This window comes from Heterodontus francisci, chromosome 35, assembly GCF_036365525.1.
Source record: "Heterodontus francisci isolate sHetFra1 chromosome 35, sHetFra1.hap1, whole genome shotgun sequence".
Classification (NCBI taxonomy): domain Eukaryota; kingdom Metazoa; phylum Chordata; class Chondrichthyes; order Heterodontiformes; family Heterodontidae; genus Heterodontus; species Heterodontus francisci.
Window position 1 is genome coordinate 31146738 of NC_090405.1, and position 20848 is coordinate 31167585.

At 40.5% G+C, this 20848-nt stretch overlaps 1 protein-coding gene across 1 annotated transcript in view; it reads right to left on the minus strand.

Moving 5' to 3' along the window:
• vps13c (vacuolar protein sorting 13 homolog C) overlaps positions 1–20848 on the minus strand; it is a 355084-nt gene that overhangs the window by 11555 nt on the left and 322681 nt on the right. The window contains exons 73-79 of the mRNA XM_068015185.1: positions 20015–20096; positions 16402–16515; positions 16228–16303; positions 15875–16038; positions 7409–7454; positions 6164–6287; positions 5190–5304 (exon numbers count right to left, since the gene is read on the minus strand). Of these exons, the coding sequence (XP_067871286.1) occupies positions 5190–5304; positions 6164–6287; positions 7409–7454; positions 15875–16038; positions 16228–16303; positions 16402–16515; positions 20015–20096 (721 nt within the window). The remainder of the gene's footprint in view (positions 1–5189; positions 5305–6163; positions 6288–7408; positions 7455–15874; positions 16039–16227; positions 16304–16401; positions 16516–20014; positions 20097–20848) is intronic.

A 20848-nucleotide genomic window follows, 5' to 3' on the forward strand; every position in this document is an offset into this window, starting at 1 on the left:
ATTTTTGCCTACATGGAGTGCTACTTAGATCTATCTTTGCAAGTCAGACACCCTTCCCACAGGTTAGCAAAGCAAGTGTACTAGCACTCTCAGCTAAATGGAAGAGATCCTATCGAATAGGCTGCATGAGTCTCACTGTTTGCATGCACTGGATGCAACAATTTTTCCAAAGCTCAAATTCATTACTGTACATATGCACAATAAATACACACTAAAAACAGTGGGCTGGATTTTGTAGTCCCCCACGGGACCCACGCTGCCATTCAGAGCGTCACCTGATGCAGCAGGAGGTTTTGGCACCATTTTTAAAAGGCTGCCAGCCCTGCACACAATGCAACATTTTGCAGAGTTTAGTTACACTCTAAATCATGCAAAGTTGCCCCCTTCCTCACCTCTGTGGTGCCAGTTTCTCCCCGACAGGAAAGTGAAGGCGCCTGAATGCTGCACGACAAGCTCAAGATTGAGAACAGAAGGCAAGATTGCTGCAGATTACATTTAAATGATTGCAAAGAGGTCATTACCATATGGAAAGAAGGGTCCTATCGCAGAGCGGCCACCACAGAGCCTCATCACGGCCAGCAAGTTCGGAACCAGCAATCCTGGCGTCAGGTTCCGTGGCGGCCACTACCATTCCAATTCTCTTCAACCCCCCACCCCCGCCACAAAACCCGACGTGGGCAGAGAACAAAAATCCAGCCCAGTGAGTTTTAGTGCAAGCTGCAGCAACTGTGTAGCCAGTATAAATCCAGACCAGCATAACACAGGAACATCAACAGTGCAAGTTTGGGTCAGACAAGGTATAGAAAGTATTGAATGCAACTATTAGAATCTGGCAGGGAGCATATGAGAATTGCCATAGTTCACTGGGAATCGGACCTTATGGAACAGTGACAAGATCACTGTTCTTAAGAACAAAACTTTGGTAGAACATGGTATAAAAAGTAAAAGCGAGAAGAATAGAATAATGCAGTATGTGGAGGTAAACTGCTTTGTTACATAAACTCCAGGGGCACAAACAGCCAAAAAAGAAAATTCACTCTGGCTGGTGATTAGTGAAGTAAATGTGGTGATGCTCCCCTGCTTAACCCTGGTAAAATCACATTGCTACACACTGCAAAAACCCAGGTGTATCCCATCTAAAAACCCCTCCTTAAATATCACTGGACTGCCTCCAAAACTGAAGGCTATAAGCAATGAGGAAAATCTGTGCACTAATTCTGGATACTGGGTACTGCTTGTGCGGAGTTTGCAAGTTCTCCCTGTGACCGCGTGGGTTTCCTCCGGGTGCTCCGGTTTCCTCCCACAGCCAATGACTTGCAGGTTGATAGGTAAATTGGCCATTGTAAATTGCCCCTAGTGTAGGTAGGTGGTAGGATGTGATAGGGAATATGGAATTAATGTAGGATTAGTATAAATGGGTGGTTGTTGGTCGGCACAGACTCGGTGGGCCGAAGGGCCTGTTTCAGTGCTGTATCTCTCTATGACTCTAATGCAATTTTGCATAGAAACAAGCAACTTTGGTACTTCCCTGTTGATACGTGCTTCTTGTTTTAATCTCCAAATTCACACATGTAACAGGAATTTTGATCTCACCACGGTGGCAAAATTAAGACAGTGTGATCCAATTACCTCATTTTTTCCCCCCAAAATATACTTGCAGGTTCTGCCCACTGTCTTTTTAAAAATCAGATTTTGAAAAGAAATAAAGTAGAACCAGTACATCAAAATGTGAACAGAAATGTACATTTTAATCAAGTTCAAGATTCTTTTTGTTACAGCAGGAACATATATTCGTAAAAATATACACACTTCTACTCTACCTAGAGATTTTTTTTTGTTGCTTAAATATATACATCTCCAAATCAAGAAATCGGTAGTGCTTACTCCTTTTCAAGCTTGTGCTAGATTTAGAAAAAATGCACAGGTGACAGAAGGGTTAACCATCTATAATTTAAAATGTTTTAAAATGACAATTATCATGTAAACATTAGTCTGTCAGACACATTTAAGTGTTGGACTATTAAAACCAATATTCCACAATTAAATAAATTCAATACATCAGAAGGCAAATTATAAAATTACATTCAGGAAGCACAAAATCAGATTTCAAAATCCAATCTATTTTTATTTTAAATTAAAGTATTCACTATTCACTGTACAGCAGCAAAAAATAATAGAAAAAAAGAATCAGCCAAAGGAGTTTCATGATATTGCTCCTTCACGATCACAGAAGCATTAAGTGTATTGGTGAGATCACAGATTAATTTGTTGCACACAAGTCTATCCAATGTACAAACTAATTCAAAATACAACTGCTCACCTTGACATACAGACCCCTATTTACTGTAACTCGTGTAGCGATAAGAAATTTATATTACAAATTTAAATATATTCACATTTAATGCTGAGACATTAATTGAACAGGTCAAGAAAAAGCATATAGCATAAAAAGTTAGAATAAGCCAAACGACTTAAAATCTCTCATTCCGTATCTTGCTGCATGTTTAAAAAAAAGAGAAAAAAGTAAGAATCTTGCCATATTAAGAGATTGAAGTGTCAAATGCTTTTTCATTTTACAGTTTTGCAATGCAAAAGAAAAATGAAAATCTGCAATAAGGAGAAGACTGGAAAATCACAAAAAATTGGCAGCATCCGAAAATAGTAGGACCGATTTATTTTTGAGGTGCAGGCTAAAATGAGCAGCAACACATACAGTGCAGTGGATTAAAGAACGTACACATAATACTGCTCACATCAAACTGGTGATTAGAGTTTTTAACAATGGTGGGAAGAGGCAAATGTAGAAGATTTTACAACTGGTTCTATTGCACAGAAAAGTGCAAGGCAAAAAGTTAGAACTCAGAGATAGAGAGTGAACAAGGGTACAGAGGATGGAATGGTTGCTCTAGAAAGTAAAGAGATGAGAAGATATGGTCAATAGTGGGACCATGTCATTAGTGCAAATGGCACACGATGATCTGTTAATTGCAACCTTTCATCCCACCAGCCTCCAGATCTGTTCGATTATTTTCTGTCATTTCTATTGGATACTTTATTTACTGCTCATGGTGCATTCCCTTCAACACAGAGGTCCAGACACAATTTAGTAATCAGATTACCTGTAAATTTCTATTTTATCTGTGTGTGATCCTTAACTGTGACTTGCCAATTCTACTTTGCCACCAATTCCTACTCTGACCGTTCCATCCAAGATTATTTTCTGGAAGTATCCACTAGAAATGATAAGATAGGGAGGCGCCACGACTTAATGACTTGGATACCACTTGCAATGACATTTTAGACAGGCTTAAAAGGGCTCAATACCACTAAATCCCTGGGTATGGGGAGTGCAAAGAGAAATAAGGGATTCATGAAAGGCAACATAACACAGACCTTCTGGTTTTACATCAGTAACTGATAGATTTTTTAAAATGAGGATTACCTTTATGGAAATAAGTAAGCAACAGTTAACATGGTTTCATGTTGAGGACGTGGCACCACAAATGGAAGTTGGAAGCCCTATGGTACAACATAACAAATTTAGCCTTCAATAAAGCTCCATATAAATAGCTGTGATGCAGGCTTAGGACACTGGGCACCTTCAGTAAGCTTGAAGATGTACAAGGAGCAAGCTGAGAGAAAGCAGTGGATACTAGTTAGGGGAGTGGTATGGAGCTGGGGAATGCGTGGAGTGAAGTGGTCCAAAGATCAGTAGCAGGGTCTGACTGTTTGAGTTATATAAATGACCTGGATTCAGAAACACAATTTGAGTTGGTCAAATTCACAGGTAATACCAAACTGGGAGTTAGAGATGGTGTTAGTAAAGTTTACTAAAGCAGCTGAGAAACGACAAAATAGATTAAAAAAACACAAGTGAACAGCAGAACTATGGCAGATGAAGTTCAATACAGAGAAGCGTAAGGTGGTACGTATGAAGAGAAAAAAGTTGGGTGTGACACTCGAGTCAATACTGACTTTACCCACTCATTGTACAGCAGCAATCAAAGCAAACAGAACACATGAGCAAAGCACATAGAAGTAGGCCATTCAGCACTTCAGGCCTGTTCCACCAATCAATCAGATCATGGTTGATCTGTACTTCAGTTCCATTTACCCATCTGTGCTCCATATCCCTTCATAGTGTTACATAACACAAAATCTATCAATCCCGGTCTTCAAAGTTTCAATAGCACAACCATAGACTCCACAGCTTTTGCGGCGGTATGTCTGTGGGGGTGGGGGTGGGGAGAAAAGAATTCCAGATATACTCCACACCAGAGAAAGTAGTTTATTTATATCTACTCTAACCAATCCCATCATATCACTGCTCAACGATCTACATTTAGCAGATGAAAGCCAAATTTACGCAACCTGTCTTCATTTGGAGAGATATACACAAAAGTTACACATCAGGGAACCAAACCAGAGCACATTCAAACCACATCACTACACTCTGAAGCAACAAAGGTTTTCCAAAAAAAAAAATCTCTCATTGGGACTTTGTTGGACTGTTGATTAATAGGCAATACGTACACCATCGGCTATCCGAGAGGGCCACAGAGAGGTCTACAAGTTCCATCAATTGTCATGATTGAGCTAACAATTTTGGTAACGGAGTCAACACTGACTCAGTAGGAGCAAATTAAGTTAATGTACGATGGATAATTAATAAATAATTGTCATGATTCATGGATCAGAATCACTATGAAAAATACTCCGGACTTGAAGGGAAGAACATTGAGTGCATCTAAAAACAGCGTTTAAGCACCAAGCCATACAACAAAAATGAGCTGCAGCATTGTGAAATAGAATCCGAAGGAGCAAACGCAGCCCAGCACGTGGGGGCGGGGGCAAACGCAGCCCAGCGCATTTGGAAATGGAGGAAGTGATCCAATAACTAGAATGTTAAGTATTATTTCATATATTTGTTGAAAACAGCTGGAACATGATCCTTAGATTAACACTCCAGCTGCTCTCTCTCTCATATATATAATAAAATAATAAATGCTACTTAAAATCCAGCAATTGGTTCACTTGTGCCATTTCCAAAGCCAAATTTTGTTGACAGTACAACTTGTGAAATGAAAGCTCTGATTTGGAGCATTACGACTTTCTTAATCTTTTGGGGAGATATACAGGATTGATATTACTGTTTCACCTAGTTTCCAAATAATATAAACATATTTTACCTCAAACAAGTGGCATCCCTCAGATTCAGTGCGATCATAAGGCCTGATGATCCCATCTTCACGGATGCACCGAGGTGGGCGGAGTTTATTTACATCTTCAGTTGATTCTGCTACCCTATTGGAGTCAGGGATTACTATAAATGACAGGTACCTTTTTTCTTATGTTGTTTGTGATTATTTTTTCAACTTCACCGTATGCCCACTAAGCCATCCACCAACTTAAACATTCATTCACTCCCTCACCTCCCACCAACCCGGGGTTGCAGTGTGCACCATCTGCAAAATGTACTGCAGCAACACGCCAAGGCTTCTTCAACAGCGCCTTCCAAACTTGCAGCTTTGACCACCTAGAAGAACCAGAGCAGTAGCTGCAGAGGAACATCACCACCTGCAAGTTCTCCTCCAAGTGAGACACTATTGTGACTTGGAAATATATTGCCGTGCCTTCACCGTTACTGGGTCAAAAGCCTGGAATGCCCTCCCTAATGTAGGAGAGCTTGAAGAAAGGCAGATCACCACCTTCTCAAAGGTAATTACGGATGGCCGATAAATGCTGGTCTTGCCAGCAACACCCACAGCCCATGAATGAATTAAACAAAACCCACTGAAAGCAAATAAAATTGAAGGCAAGTAGGTTTGTGTATTTTAAGTGGTCCATTATTAATCAGAACTTAAAATGTCATCATTGTAATTTATGCTATGCCCCTCATGAATGCAGTTAGTGTGCTGTGGGTGATGAAATCAGGTTTTAACACTACTGTTATTTAAAACAGGTTTTGAGTAGCAGTTATGCAAGAAATCCATCTCCCAATAAAATGCAAACTTTTACGTTAAATTTAAAATAATTTTTAAGTTCGTGGTAGCTCTTCTGTGGATAGCACTAAGAACAGTATTTAAAAATCCACGATTTATCAAATGCAGAGAGCCACTGGTAGAAGATTCAGATGAATTCTGTTGGTTTAAGCAAATCTTACTTTTTAATTCCTTGCAAAGTGCTGCTTGCCATGTCAACGATCCCACCTGTTGGCCGTGCAACAACACCAACCAGACCTTTGCCCACTCCTTTAAAGAAACCAGCTGCACCTTCCTTCTTAGCGCCTGTTGCAGAAAATGGTACTTCATTACTTTGGAAACCGCAATTCAATGCTTGAAACATATTCAGGAACAGATACGGACACCAGCTGCCTACTAAAATTAGAGATCGCTCATTCGTAAACACCAGCAATGCTCCAGGTTAACACAAAACAAACTGTTAGAAAATCCTGAGACAATTCACGCACGTGGCTAACCTTACATTTATAGGTTTTCAATAAACTTCAGCCTTTTAGTCATACACTAATCAATCATACATCGGAGTTTTAGATTTCTCATTCATTCACCAACACGGACTTTTCCTGTACATTTTCTCACAGGGACACAGAGCACAACTTAAAATGTGCCAAAGAATTAAAAGGAATTGGGCGTTATGGCATAATATAAAAATATTAGTATTATGGATGGTGTCATGTACAGCCCAGATTGTTATCAAGCAGAAAGAAATTTTAATTTTAGTTCAGTATTTAGACCATTCTTGCACACTTTTTAGTGACTAGTTTGAGGCACAGGCTTAGAAATCAGTCCCCTGCCCACTCTCCAGACCAGAGATGCTGCTTTAAGCCTTCGTGCTGCAAAATTTTGTGGTTTTTGTCAAAAAAGTGGATAAAAATCTGAAATGTAATCTTCAAAAGACTGATAAAATTCAACAACCCCATGAGTCAAAAACAGAATTTGACATATCACCAATAAACCAGTGGCCCAAATTGTAAAGGAATGGAACTGCAGAATGTAATGGCCAAAACACGAAATCCTCTGTAATAAAAATAAAAATGCCACTTTTTGGGTCTTTGATTTATTTGGTATCATCACTGCAAGGATTTAGAAATGAGCAAGATTTAAATTTTAAAACAAAGTGGTTTTGCACAGGCTGAAATACTGAAATGTATTTCCTTTGCCAATAAGTCAGAGAGCTAGAAACCTAAAAAAGGCAGGAATGATACACTACAGTGCTTCCAAGATATGACTGGGATAGTTGTGAATAGCAAAAGAGCTGCAGTTATATAGTTGAATACATTATACAAAGGGAAAGCTCATTAATATGAAGTGCATTCAATCAAATAGCATGACAATATTGTTCCAAAACAAACATTTACATGCAATGTTAACAAGTTTAGACAATGTACCTTCAACTGGCTTTGTGACTATTCCTGTAAATCCTCCAACCACACCCTGGGAAAAATACAAGATAAACACTCGTAAATATTTTCACATTATAAAATATATTGTTCAATTGAAATCATTATGCTGGAACATAATAGAAAAGGGTCATTACATCCATTTACTAAGAATAGCTTTTCTGAGCATCTCAAAAACAAAATACAAAGTTTCATAACTAAATTTCAAATAACATTGATTAGAAAATTTCTATGGTAGTAGTATGCTTGTACAGCCTGTTAGAGCACTAGGGTACAGTTGGGTGTGTCGCTGTGCCCAGAATCCTGCATACTGCTTTCCATTGCAGGTCAGGGACTCCATCATGAGGCTATTTTCACACGTTTAGTTTAGTTTAGAGATGCAGCACTGAAACAGGCCCTTCGGCCCACCAAGTCTGTGCAGACCATCAACCACCCATTTATACTAATCCTACACTAATTCCATATTCCTACCACATCCCCACCTGTCCCTATATTTCCTTACCCCCTACCTATACTAGGGGCAATTGCTAATGGCCAATTTACCTATCAACCTGCAAGTCTTTGGCTTGTGGGAGGAAACCGGAGCACCCGGAGGAAACCCACACAGACACAGGGAGAACTTGCAAACTCCACACAGGCAGTACCCAGAATTGAACCCGGGCCGCTGGAGCTGTGAGGCTGCGGTGCTAACCACTGCGCCACTGTGCGCATGTTCGAGTTGTTGGGAAGGGTCAACAGCAGCAAGGTCTTGAAAGCAGGCCACGAGTTCACAAGACATGGTAGAAAGTACTTTGGGAGAAGCATTAAAGCAGAATTAGTGCACTTGTCACACAACAGAGACTGATAATGTTTGCTGTTCCCAAAGGTAGCCGCAGTTTGGCACGATGGAGCTAATGGAAATGAGAAGTATAAACAAAGTTGTATCTTGAAATTACAGTTTCAAATATGTTATTTTGGACTCAAACTGTATTTGTTCTAAATTCAGATCCTAAAGAGAGCCGCCTGACCTCAGGAAAACACCCTAACAAAGTGAGCAGTGCAGTCAGCTGTTTCACTTGTTTGTGTGGCAGCAGGTTGGATTCACACCAGCTGAAGATGTAAGCTACTTCACAGACCTTGACATGCTGAACTTTTAAACCATCGTTTTATTTTGACTTAAAGTATGGGTGCTTTTCATTAGAACAACGCAGGTTATGGAGTGATATGATAGAAATGTTCAAAGTTATAAAAAAGACGGGGCAGGATAGACCATTCTGATGCAAGGTCAATGACCTGAAATGACAACTCTTTCTCTCCCCACAGATCCTGCCTGAACTGCTCAGTATTTCCAGAATCCACAGTATTTTGCTTTTCTTTCAGGTAGAAGCAGACGGTTTCTAGTGATTAAGGGTCTAGAATGAGTGGTTGAGATTTCAAACTAGGAGCAAGAAAAACTTCTCGACACAGAGTTGAGAGACTGGAATTCATCTGAAAGTTTCTGTCTCAACCTCTAATCTATGTCAACATTCAAGATTAGATTGGATAGGTGACAGGAAATTGGAACAGGGCAGGTAAATGTGATTAGGACTATTTGCTTGTGGGGAGATGAAATATAATATGGACTGGTGCAACTTCTATGCATATTTAAACCTAACCCATAATCATACATAAACAGATACTACTAGCCATTACAATGTATTTAGATGCAATGTGCCCTACGTACTGATTAAGACCATCTGTGCGAAAGATTTTCTCAAAGATCTCGTACTAGAATTTATCATTGACCATGATAGAGAACACTGAAAACATGAGCAAAGCACAGAACTCAACAGTGTTAGAATACATGATGTGAGCATTTCCAAACAGAAAAATAGCACCAAGGTGTGGCTTACTTTTCGTATGGCAGGGAGCAGATAAGATCACATAGGGCAATACAACACTATTAAAAACATCTTCAAAAAGGAGACTAGTCCAGGTTACTTCCTACAGAATGTCACTGGGCTCTGTTTTAGTGCTGTGGCACAAACAGCGTACCAAGAATGAAGAAATACTTTTAACTAAAATGCATTTATTGATAAAACCACCCAGAGTCTTAATTTCTGTTCCAGTGGTATGATGGAGCAATATTTCTTTCTCTGTACAGGAACAGGTTTTCTTGCTCAAACATTTGCTACATGCCATGTAGTTTACAACATCTCCATGAGGTGGAAGTAGTAGATAGTGTCATTGACAAACATCCTGCACTATCACCACTGAGGTCACAAAACATTTTCCATTATGAAATAAAAGTGATCACATACTTTAACTGTGAGAGATATTGAGGTAATAGTTAAGGGATTCTGGTTTTTAACTTTCACTTTCTAGACTTTTTTGTTGTTGTGCTTAACCATTTTCAATCTTTGTTAAGATCCTGCATAATTAAGTACTTTATAAAGTAGAAGATTTACATTTTTGATGAGTTCAGAAACAACTCAAATAAGAAATAGCAAAGCACTGCCCGCCTCTCCAGCAGTGTGTGGATGCCTTTTATTTGAAAAATGAAAACTCGAAAGAAGCCACAGTATTGAAGTGCCAAATGACACTCCATTTGTTCAAAATTAAACAAACATGCAGTAGTAACTAAAGGTTCTGGAGCTGGTGGTGGTCCTGATTATGCTGTGAAAAGATGATATGCGCTCAGCTAAATACCTAGCCATATCAAAATGCAATCTAATGTGGTGGTGGTGATGGTGGCGGAGGAGGAGTGTTAATCAGTAGGTAATTCCAGAAGTGAGATCTAGGCAGCTGAAGCATAGCCTTAAGTGGTGAGGTGAAGGGAGGGGTTTGCACCAAAGTCTGGAGTAAGAGTAAGAAAGATTTTGAAGATAAAGAGTGCATGTGGAAGCTGACCCCATGTCTACAGATGTTATAAATAGTATCACAGAGATGAGGGAAAGGCAGAGGCCAAAGGTGTTGGAGAACTGCAGATATGACAGTGTAGATGTGGAAGGAGATGTATGGTGGTTGCAATTGGGTTAAGACCAAGCAAGGGAAGCCTCAGGGAGCTGGACAAAGGAGTGTTGGAGGAAAACGATGACATGAACTATGTTGAAAGCTGTTGAGAAGTTAAAAAGAAGTGGAATAATACACTAGAATCAGTGAATGAATCATCTGATACTTCAGTTAGGGCAATTACATTTCTGTGGGATCAGTAGGACCCTGATTGGAGGGATTCAAAAAGGGAGGCATAAAGGGAGTTGTAGGAGAGATGGGTACAGATTTTTAAGACAATACATGCAAAGACATTAGAGAAGAAAGGGAGGTTGTAAATGAAAATGACAGGAAAATGATTAGAGTAGGAAGATGACAGATGGTTTGAAAGGAAGCAGGAATGCCATCCGAGTAAAGGGACCATTAATAATATTAGCTAGTACGTGGGACCAGGGAGGAAACACAGGAACAGGAGTAGGCTGTTCAGCCCCTCAAGCCTGTTCTGCCATTTAATGAGATCATGGCTGATCTGTGATGCAACTCCATATAACTGCCTTTGCCCCATACTCCCGAATGCCTGTGGATAACAAAAATCTATAAAACTCAGATTTAAAATTTCCAAGCTAGCATCATTTGCTATCACCCACCTCCCCTCTCCTCCCTGGTGAACTGTTTTCTAATTTCACTCCTTAAAGGTCTGGCTGTAATTTTTAGACAATGCCTTCCCATCGTAGACCCCCTCAAACAGCAGAAATAGATCCGCGCTAACTACCCTATCTGTTCCCATTAATACCCTGAAAACTTCGATAAAATCACTTGTTAGCCATCCAAATTCCAAGGATTACAATCCTAGTTTGTGTAATCTCTCCCTCAATTTAATCCATAGAGTCCAGTTTTCTTTCTGGTAAATCTATGCTTCACTCCATCAAAGGGTAATATGCCCTTCCCAAGATGCAGAGTGCCAAGGACTGCTCAGAGTACTCCAGGTCTGGTGTAAAAAGGGCTTTGAATAGCTGAAGCGTGACTTCTACATTGTATTCTCATCTTCTAGATATTAAAAACAACACATTAGCAGCTTTTTTGATTAATGTCTGTACCTGCTCATAACATTTTAATGATGTGTAACTGGACACCCAGGTCTCTTTGGACAGCTATTGCTTCTAGCTTTTCAAAATTTACAAAGTACCCAGTTCTTGCCTTTTTACGTCCAAAGTGGATGATCTCACATTTGCTTACATTGAAATATATTTGGCACAGCTCTGCTCATTCATTTAATCTATCAATATCTCTTTATAATTTTATCTTTCTATTGACACTGCTTATAATATCGTCAACCTTTGTAGCATCAGCAAATATGGATATGTGACTTTCTATTCTATCATCTAAGTCAGTAATAAATAGTCAATAGTTGAAGCCCCAACAAAGACCTTGCAGGACACCAGTGGTTACAATCTGCCATTTAGAGTACCTTGCCCTTTATCCCTACTCTCCATCTCCTGGCACTCAGTTCTTAATTGCATATCAAGTCTGAGAGCAACATACTGGACTCCAAAATAAGACTCTTAAACTGAAACAAAGTCAATAATATAGGTATGAGGGGAGAGCTAGCAAAGATTGATTGGATAAATGGACTAAAAGGTATGGCGGTAAATAAATAATGGGAACCATTTAAAGAAATTACTCAAAATGTTCAATAATAACGCATTCTATTAAAAAACAAAAACTCAGCAAGACAGATTGATCATGGCTTACGAGGGAAGTTAAGGATAGTATTAGACTAAAAGAAGAGCTGTATTATGTTGCAAAATGTAGTTGTAAGCTCGAGGATTGGGAGAGTTTTAGAAACCAGCAAAAAATGATCAAAAAATTGATAACGAGGGAAAAAATAGAATGAGAGTAAACTAGCCAGGAATATAAAAACAGATCATAAGAGCAAGTATATAAAAAGGAGAGTAGCTAAAGTAAACATTGGTCCCTTAGAAGCAGTGACAGGAGAAAATACCATGGGGAATGAGGAAATGGCAGGCACATTGAATAAATATTTTACGTCTGTCTTCACAGTAGAAGACACAATTTACAAACCAGACGTAGAGGGCTAGAAGAGTGAGGAACTTAAGATAAGACTAAAAGGTGACAAATCCCAGGACCTGGTGGCCTAGATCCTTGGGTTCTAAAAGAGATAGCTGCAGAGACAGTGGATGCACTGGTCATGACTTGCCAAAATTCCTTAGATTCTAGAACGGTCCCAACAATTTGGAAATTAGCAAATGTAACACTGCTATTCAAGAAAGGAGTGAGAGAAAAAACAGTGAACTACAGAGGCCAGTTAGCCTGACATCAGTCATCAGGGAAAAGCTGGAATCTATTATTAAGGAAGTCTTAACAATGCTCTTCAAAAATCGTAGCATAATCATACAGAGTCAACACAGTTTTACTAAAGGGAAATAGTGTTTGACAATTTTATTAGTGTTTTTTGAGAATGTAACTATTTGAGTAGATAAAAGGGCGTCAGTAGAAGTAGCATATTTGGATTTCCAAAAGGCATTCAATGAGGTGGCACACAAAGGCTTAATATGCAAGATAAGGGCTCATGTTCCCAAGGATTCAGAAGAATGAGATGTGATCAAATTGAAACATAAAATTTTTTAAGGGTCAGGACAGGGTAGATGCTGGGAGGATGTTTCCCCTGGCTGGGGACTCTGGAACATAGGGTCACAGTCTCAGAATAAGGGGTTGGCCATTTAAGACCAAGATGAGGAGAAATTTCTTCATTAAAAAGGATCGAGAATCTAGGGAATTCTCTACCCCAGAAGACTTTGGATGCTCAGTCTTCGAGTATGTTCAAGACAGGGATCACAGATTTAAGGTTTTGGGCAAGAGATACAGTAGGAATGAGAGGAAGAAATTTTATGCAGAGAGCGGTGATGACCTGGAACTCGCCACCCACAAGGGTGGTGGAAGTGGAGACGATTAATGATTTCAAAAGAAAGCAGCATAGGCTAGTGAAGGAAATAAACTTGCAGGGCTACAGGGATGGAGCAGGGGAATGGGAATGACTGGATTGTTCTATAGATAGCCAGCATGGATCGATGGGCCGAATGGCCTCCTTCTGTGCCACAATGACTACAGCTCGATGACAGAGACTGTTAGATTCTTTTAGGCACAAAGGGAATTAGGGAATATGGTAGCAGGAAGATGGAGTTGAGGTAGATGATCAGTCATGATCTTACTGAATGTCAGAGCAGGCACAAAGGGCCGAGTGACCTACTCCTGCTCCTCCTACTTCAGTTCTTTTCTGTGGTCAGATTGACTGCAGGATAAACTTTCACTCGGTTCACCACTTCAGCCTCTCTCTCATCCCCTTTCTCCACTCCCTCACCCTTACTCTACTTCTGTTTCTCTCATTCTTCCTTAAGTTTTCTTACACTTTATTCTCTATCAGTGTTCCTTCACAGGTCTATTTGCCCCTCAATTCTTCACACTTGGCTTTTCTCTCCTCCTCAGGTTTTATTTTGTTGTATTTCTCTCTCCTATTCATGATCCTTCACTCTTCCCTTTCCTTTAATTTTCATTTTCTTTCTCCTCCCCGCAAGTGGGCCAATTACAATGGGTCCTAGAGTGAGCTCCTTAATAATCCCAGATTGACACTTGTAAACTCTCACCTTTCACATCAGAGACATACTCATATCTTTGCATGAGTCCTTACATTAGATCTTCAGAGATGTCGTCTCTGAATTGCTGAAAGTTTTTCATGAGATTTCTAGTTGATCTCTTGCAGCATTACACATGAATTGTATACTACAATCTCTCTTGCCTTTGTTACTTTTGTGTTGCTATTTTTCTCTCTCTTATCTCTTCCACTTCTGTGTTTTCCTTTTCTCTCTTGTGCTTGGCTTGTCTCTCCTAAATCATCTTTTTGCTTACCTATCATGTTTCGGTTTTTGTCTTCATATTCCTTTTTTCATTCTTTCATGGGATACAGGCATCGCTGGCAAGGCCAGCATTTGTTGCCCATCCCTAATTGCCCTTGACAATGGAGTGGCTTGCTCAGCCATTTCAGAAGGCAGTTAAGAGTCAGCTACATTGCTGTGGGTCTGAAGTCCGGGTAAAGACAGCAAATTTCCTTCCCTCAAGGACATTAGTGACCCAAATGGGTTTTTACAACAATCAACAATGGTTCCATGGTCACCATCATTGAGACTAGATTTATACTTATTGAATTTAAATTTCACCAGTTGCTGTGGTGGGATTTGAACCAGTGTCCCCAGGGCATTAGCCTGGGCCTCTGGACTACTAGTTCAATGACATTACCACTATGCCACCACCTCCATAATCACTCATTCTCCCCATCAACATGACCCTACCACTTGACCTTCCCTCCATCTCCTCCCCTTCCTTTCCATCACTACCCCTATGCTTTCCCTCTGATCTGTTTGTTCAACTGCTGCAATTTCTCTGCCCACTTACTTCAATGTCCCCCATTTACTCCCCCTCTGCCCCCCAGGCAGATGAGAGGTCAGAGGACCCCTCACTCTTGACCTCTTCTCACCTCCCTTCCTTTTTACCCTCAAAGGTGGTTTGTTTGCTTTCATTTTTGTTGCCAAAAAACGAGAGAAGACACTGTCTGCTTTTTTGGGCATTAGCAATGCGGATCGGCCTAAAGTACAAGGAATTAGCAATTATCTTTTCTGTAAGCAAAACTCATGCAGAAAATTAATGGGATTCAAAATCCAATAGGTTTTTTGAAAATGCAATCGACATTAGTATTAAATGTGTTTCTCTCCCTCTCTCTACTTAATAAGCTTTCTAAAGTTCAAAGGACCGAAAAAAAAAGCAACAGACATGTAAACAGAATGCTATTTTTCTCTCTCCCACTCATCCACACCGACACAGAATGACTTGAGCACATAATCTAGGCTGACATCAATGTAGCACTGAGGGAGTGCTGCACTGTCTTAAGTGTCTTCTTTTGGATGATATCTTAAGACAAGGTCCCAAGTGCTCTCAAGTGGACATAAAAGATTCCATGGCATTATTCCATCAACAGCATGGGAGTACTCTGTGTCTTGGCATAAATTTATTCCTCAACCAACCACAAAAACCAGATTAACATATTGCTGTTTGTGGGACCTTGTGTACAAATTTGACAGCATGTCTTACTACATTACAATGACTGTACTTTAAACAATTTATTAACTCTGAAGTGCTTTGGGACAGCCTAAGGGCATGAAAAGCATCATATAAAATGCAAGTTCTTTCTTCAGTGTTCCACAATTTATTTCATACATAATAAAATGTAGATGTCGGATAGAATGCAAGCATTATTTTTATCATGGGAGCTGCCAATAGGTTTGTTGGTATGGCCACAGCACAGTGTTCAATGCATCACAATCCCTACAGATTTTATAATTGTATAGAGATGTGCATACTTATCAACTGCATAGAAAAGAACATTGCATAAAATTACTTTCAGTTGTCATATTCTAAAATGCAAGCTTTCCCTACCCGTAAAAAGCCTTTTCCTCCTTTAGCCAAACTGTCCCCAAAGTCCTTGGGTTGCCTGTTCATTTCCTCCCTGCGCTTCTGTTGGTATTCTTTATCCATCGTGATAGCAGCCAGACCTTTCCCAACAGTGCCTGTGATTCTGGATACAACACCAGCTGCACCACCTGTGTATAGCACCAGTATTTGTATTAGGCACAAGCAAATAAACAGATACTACTGGAACTGAAGTCAGATTCAAATCCTAGAGAATGATCTCTCAGATAATGGAACTATCTGAGAAACATGACTTTTGTAGTCATCAGCTCCAACATGTGCCTACACTAAAGCTGCATCAACAGAGAACCATCACCTACCAACAGTGTGGCCAAGCAGACTCCTCACTCCTATCACGAAACCCTCTGCAAATTCTTCTGGTCCTTGAACAGCACCCTATAACATTCAAAGTCGCCATTGTTAGAGAATAAAAACTTGGATCAGCTTTCAAAATCATAGGCAACATATTTTCCATTCTTTCCTCACTGACTTACCTGGAAAGGTTCATAGAAGAATGCTTCGACACCTTCAGACAGTCCTCTGATAAGGCCAACTGGGTTTCCAAGAACATCCAGTCCCAAAACAAGCACATACATTTGCTTTAGAAACTAACAGAAAAAGTATTATTCAGACAGGAGGTTCTTTTACTTCAGTTAATAAGCACATTTCCCACACTTCAGAATGTATTACCATTGTTACTCAAATATGCAAATCAACAACTTGTATTTATACAATGTCACTCACATAAAAGAACAATGCTGCATTGTACAGGGAGGTGTCACAAAAGTTGTCTGTGTGCCTTTAAGACTGAGAAAAAGGATTTCTCTGAAAACAGTGAATGTTGAACTGGTTGGGACAATTGCAAGGCAATCTGCTTTTCCAAGCCACTCAGCAGAGAGAAATGACTGTCACCTTGACTGGCTTCTGGGGAGTTTTAGCTTCTCTTTTGCAACAAAAAAACAATTTGGGCTGGAACCTGTTTTTGGAAACCAGAGAAAGAGCCCCCTCTCTGAAAGAAAGTAAAAGACCAGTTGCTGCTGGAAACCTGGGGTTTGCAGACCAGAAAAAGAACTCTCCGAGTGGAATGCTTGTCTCTTTTGTGAAAAAGAAATCTTATATTTAAGGTGTAGTTTTGACTTGCCTGAAGAGAGGGGAGAAGACCCCTGCAGAGAGAAAAGACCCAGAAAAAGAGAATCACTGCTTTGGAGAAAGGCTCCTTTGAATATAGGAAGCCTTGCATTGTTAAGAGTGGAAAGATTCCTGTTGTTTTCAGTCTCTGGAAACCCTCTGCCTCAAAAGTGAGTCCTGTTGCATTTTTTGAAAGATCCTGAAAGCTCAGGAAAGTTTCTGCTGTTGGACTGCTACTTAGAAATCCAAGTAGGCCTGTTGCTGCAACTTTTTGCTGGGAGATCTGTGTGACACCTGCTGCACACTAATTCCTTGAACGCCTACCCACCACAGACTGTTCATTAATTTCACCTGGAGACTGAGTGGCATCTGACTATTCGACTCTGGGACACCTCACTGAACTTGAAATAACCCATCAGGACCTAGAACCCAGTTATTTTATTATTCCGAAGAAATAGCTTTAATTTAAAACATCATTTTAAAACCGGTTAACCGTTGGGTTTTGAATGTATGTGTGCGCATGAGGGTTGGGAAGAATAAGAAATTATAAAATCTGTTCATACATATAGGTTTATCTCATTATAATTAGTGGGCGCCACAGTGGCGCAGTGGTTAGCACCGCAGCCTCACAGCTCCAGCGACCCGGGTTCAGTTCTGGGTCCTGCCTGTGCGGAGTTTGCAAGTTCTCCCTGTGACCGTGTGGGTTTCCGCTGGGTGCTCCGGTTTCCTCCCACAGCCAAAGACTTGCAGGTTGATGGGTAAATTGGCCATTGTAAATTGCCCCTAGTGTAGGTAGGTGGTAGGAGAATAGTGGGGATGTGGTAGGGAATATGGGATTAATGTAGGATTAGTATAAGTGGGTGGTTGCTGGTCAGCACAGACTCGGTGGGCCGAAGGGCCTGTTTCAGTGCTGTATCTCTAAATAAATAAGTTTTTAAAAATGTTAAATTAGTTTATTAATAAATAATTTCTTGTTGTTTAAAGAAACCTGGTTTGGTGTGCTTTATTCTGGGGAATAAATGCAGTATTTAATTTGGCTAATTTCCAGTAGGTGGGAAACTTTACTAATATGTTGTCACCTGTGGAGTAGTGGGACTGAATTAACAGTGCATTACTCCCACCTCAGTCGTAACAGAGGTCCAAACCAAGCAAGAGAGGATAAATTCTGGGGCTGAGGGAAGACAGACCATAGTCACAGTTGAAAAGATGGGTTTTAAAGCAGGTAGGAGGTCGGGAAAACATTATTACAAAGTGTTGGCCTTGACAAAGTGATAGCATGCTCACTTCTGGTTCAGAAGATTGTGGGTTCAAGCCCTTGAGCACATAATCTGGGCTGACACTCCAGTGCTGTACTGAAGGAGTGCTTCCATTCAGGTGAGACATCAAACCAAGGTCCGGCCTGCCCTTTAAGGCAAGAGATCCCATAGTACTGGCCCTTGGGGAGAAAGGGAGTTCTCCTGTTGTTCAAGTCAACAGTTATTCCCCAACAACTGGGATTATTCGCCTGAGAGCATGAAGGTTAAGGGGAGAACTGGAGAAACTGTTTCTAGTGGCTGAAGAGTCAGAACCAGAGGCAACATGAGGGGAAAGAAGAATTATGTAGTGAGTTCGGATCTGGATTGCACTGTCTGTAAGGGAGGTAGAAGCAGATTCAATAACAACTTCCAAAAGGGAACTGGACAAATCCTTGAAGGGGAAAAATCTGCAGGGCTGTGGAAAAAGAACAGGGGATTTGGACCAGCTGAATAGCTATTTCAAACAGCTATCACAGGTGCAATGAGTTGAATGATTGCCATCTGGATTGTACCATTATACTCATTTAACTCATTGAGGATTGTGGGATCTTGCTGTACACTAATTGGTTGAAAAACTTCCCTAGATTGTAGCAGTGACTACACTTTAAAATAAAGTACTACATTGGCGGTGAAGGGCTTTGGGACTTAAGACCACAAAAGGAATGGTATAAAGGAATGCTTTTTCCTTAGTGGTTTAGGGAGGGAATTCCAAAAAGCAACAGCAGCAGCAAGAAGGACACAGCGAGAAAATAAAATAGAGAACCAAGAAACTACAATCCAAACAGAGAATTAGTTAATCAGCTTGAGGGATGTAGTGAGTGAAAGATTGGCCTTGGATGCTAGAGCAGACAATGAGAAATAGTGTTAGCAAGACAGAGAATGGACTGGGACATACAAGCAGATAAGGTCACTCAGGCTCTGGTGAGGTCTTGGGAGTGCAGAAAATAACAGGATCTCTAAATTGAATTGTTGAGATACAGGGAGCCAGCGAAGCTTGAAAAGATAGCAGTGAGGATGATGTAGGTGAGAACGTGAGTCGCACAGCTCTGGATTTGCTGACTGTGAGGAGGCTGATGAGGAAAAATGGACCTCGAGGTGGTCAAAACATAGATTTGGGTTTTAAGTCACATCTTGGCAAATCAATATATTTTCATTATTCAAAATGCAAAACCCACTAACCTACAATACAAATAGTACTTGCTCATTCATTTTTTGTCAGGATAAGATCTCAAAGATATTTTCATAGGCTACCACGTTTTGGCTGTTCAGTGATGATACAAAGAGGATAAGCTGTTGACCTATTCACAGACCTCTGTCATTGGTTTAATACTAAATGCTTGAAGACACAGGAGATGACACTCCATTGGGAAGCAAGCTACTGCTGGCCACCTGCATATAGTTCTGAACATAGGATTCAGCACTCGACTGCACAGGACATAGGTACGACAAGACACTGCACCAACTCCTGTCACATGGATTCAGAGATTAAAGTTTAGAGCAATTTGTTGCTGCACCACAACTATTTCAAGAATCACACTCAAAGTCCAGGGTCAGAGACCAAGAACAAAAGCAAGGCAACAGGAATGCCAGCACTTGTGGATATTCATACCTGGGTACGAGTTACCATCTTGAGGAAATGAGAAAAAAAAAAACTGCTGGAAAATTGATAAGAATAATCACTTACCTGTTCGCTATAATGCGAAATTACAGCCCACATCAATTGATCCCTCTTGTAGAACTGGAATTTAATTTCATAGAATGCGAGCCTGTAACATAAAAAATTCCAAGTATTTCTTCAAAACTGACCAAAATAAATAGGTATGCTTCTCTAGCAGCCTCTTTGAGGCTCACAGAATAGGAGGGAAGCGGCTTAAGGACAGAAAACACCAAGTCATAGAAAATAGCTGTTTTTCAGGCTGGAGGACGGTTGACAGTAAAGGCTTGCTCAGGTCTGCAAATGAGACCCGACCCAAGCCCGACAGAATCCCATCCGACCCCAAGCCGGCCCAAGTCCTTCCATTTTTTCCCGCGCCCGACCCGACCAGACCATCAGTTAACCGAACTTCCATTTTTCACTTTGTTCCTTACCTGCACAAGCTTAAAATAACTTTAACAAAACCACCTCTAAAGCCCAAAAAGTAAATTAACATTAGAGGCACTTACCTGAGGTGGTGATGGAGCGTGTCCGATCCGGCCCAACCTGAGCCGAGCCCGAATACCGGACCCGGAAGTGCGACCTGACCCGAACCAGACACGTCATCGGGTCCTGTCGGGTTCGGGTTGGGTATAGGCCTTTAGTAAATAGTGGCATTTCCCCAAGGGTCAGTGCTGAGTCCAATGCTTTTTTTTGCTTTACATAATGACTTGGATCTTGGAATACAGAGTAAATCTCAAAATTTGACAATGACACCAAACTTGGAGGTGAGGCAAACAGTGAGGATGATATGAACTGCCTGCAACAGGACAGACAGGCTAGCAGAATGGGCAGAGAGATGACAGGTGGAATTTAATACAAACA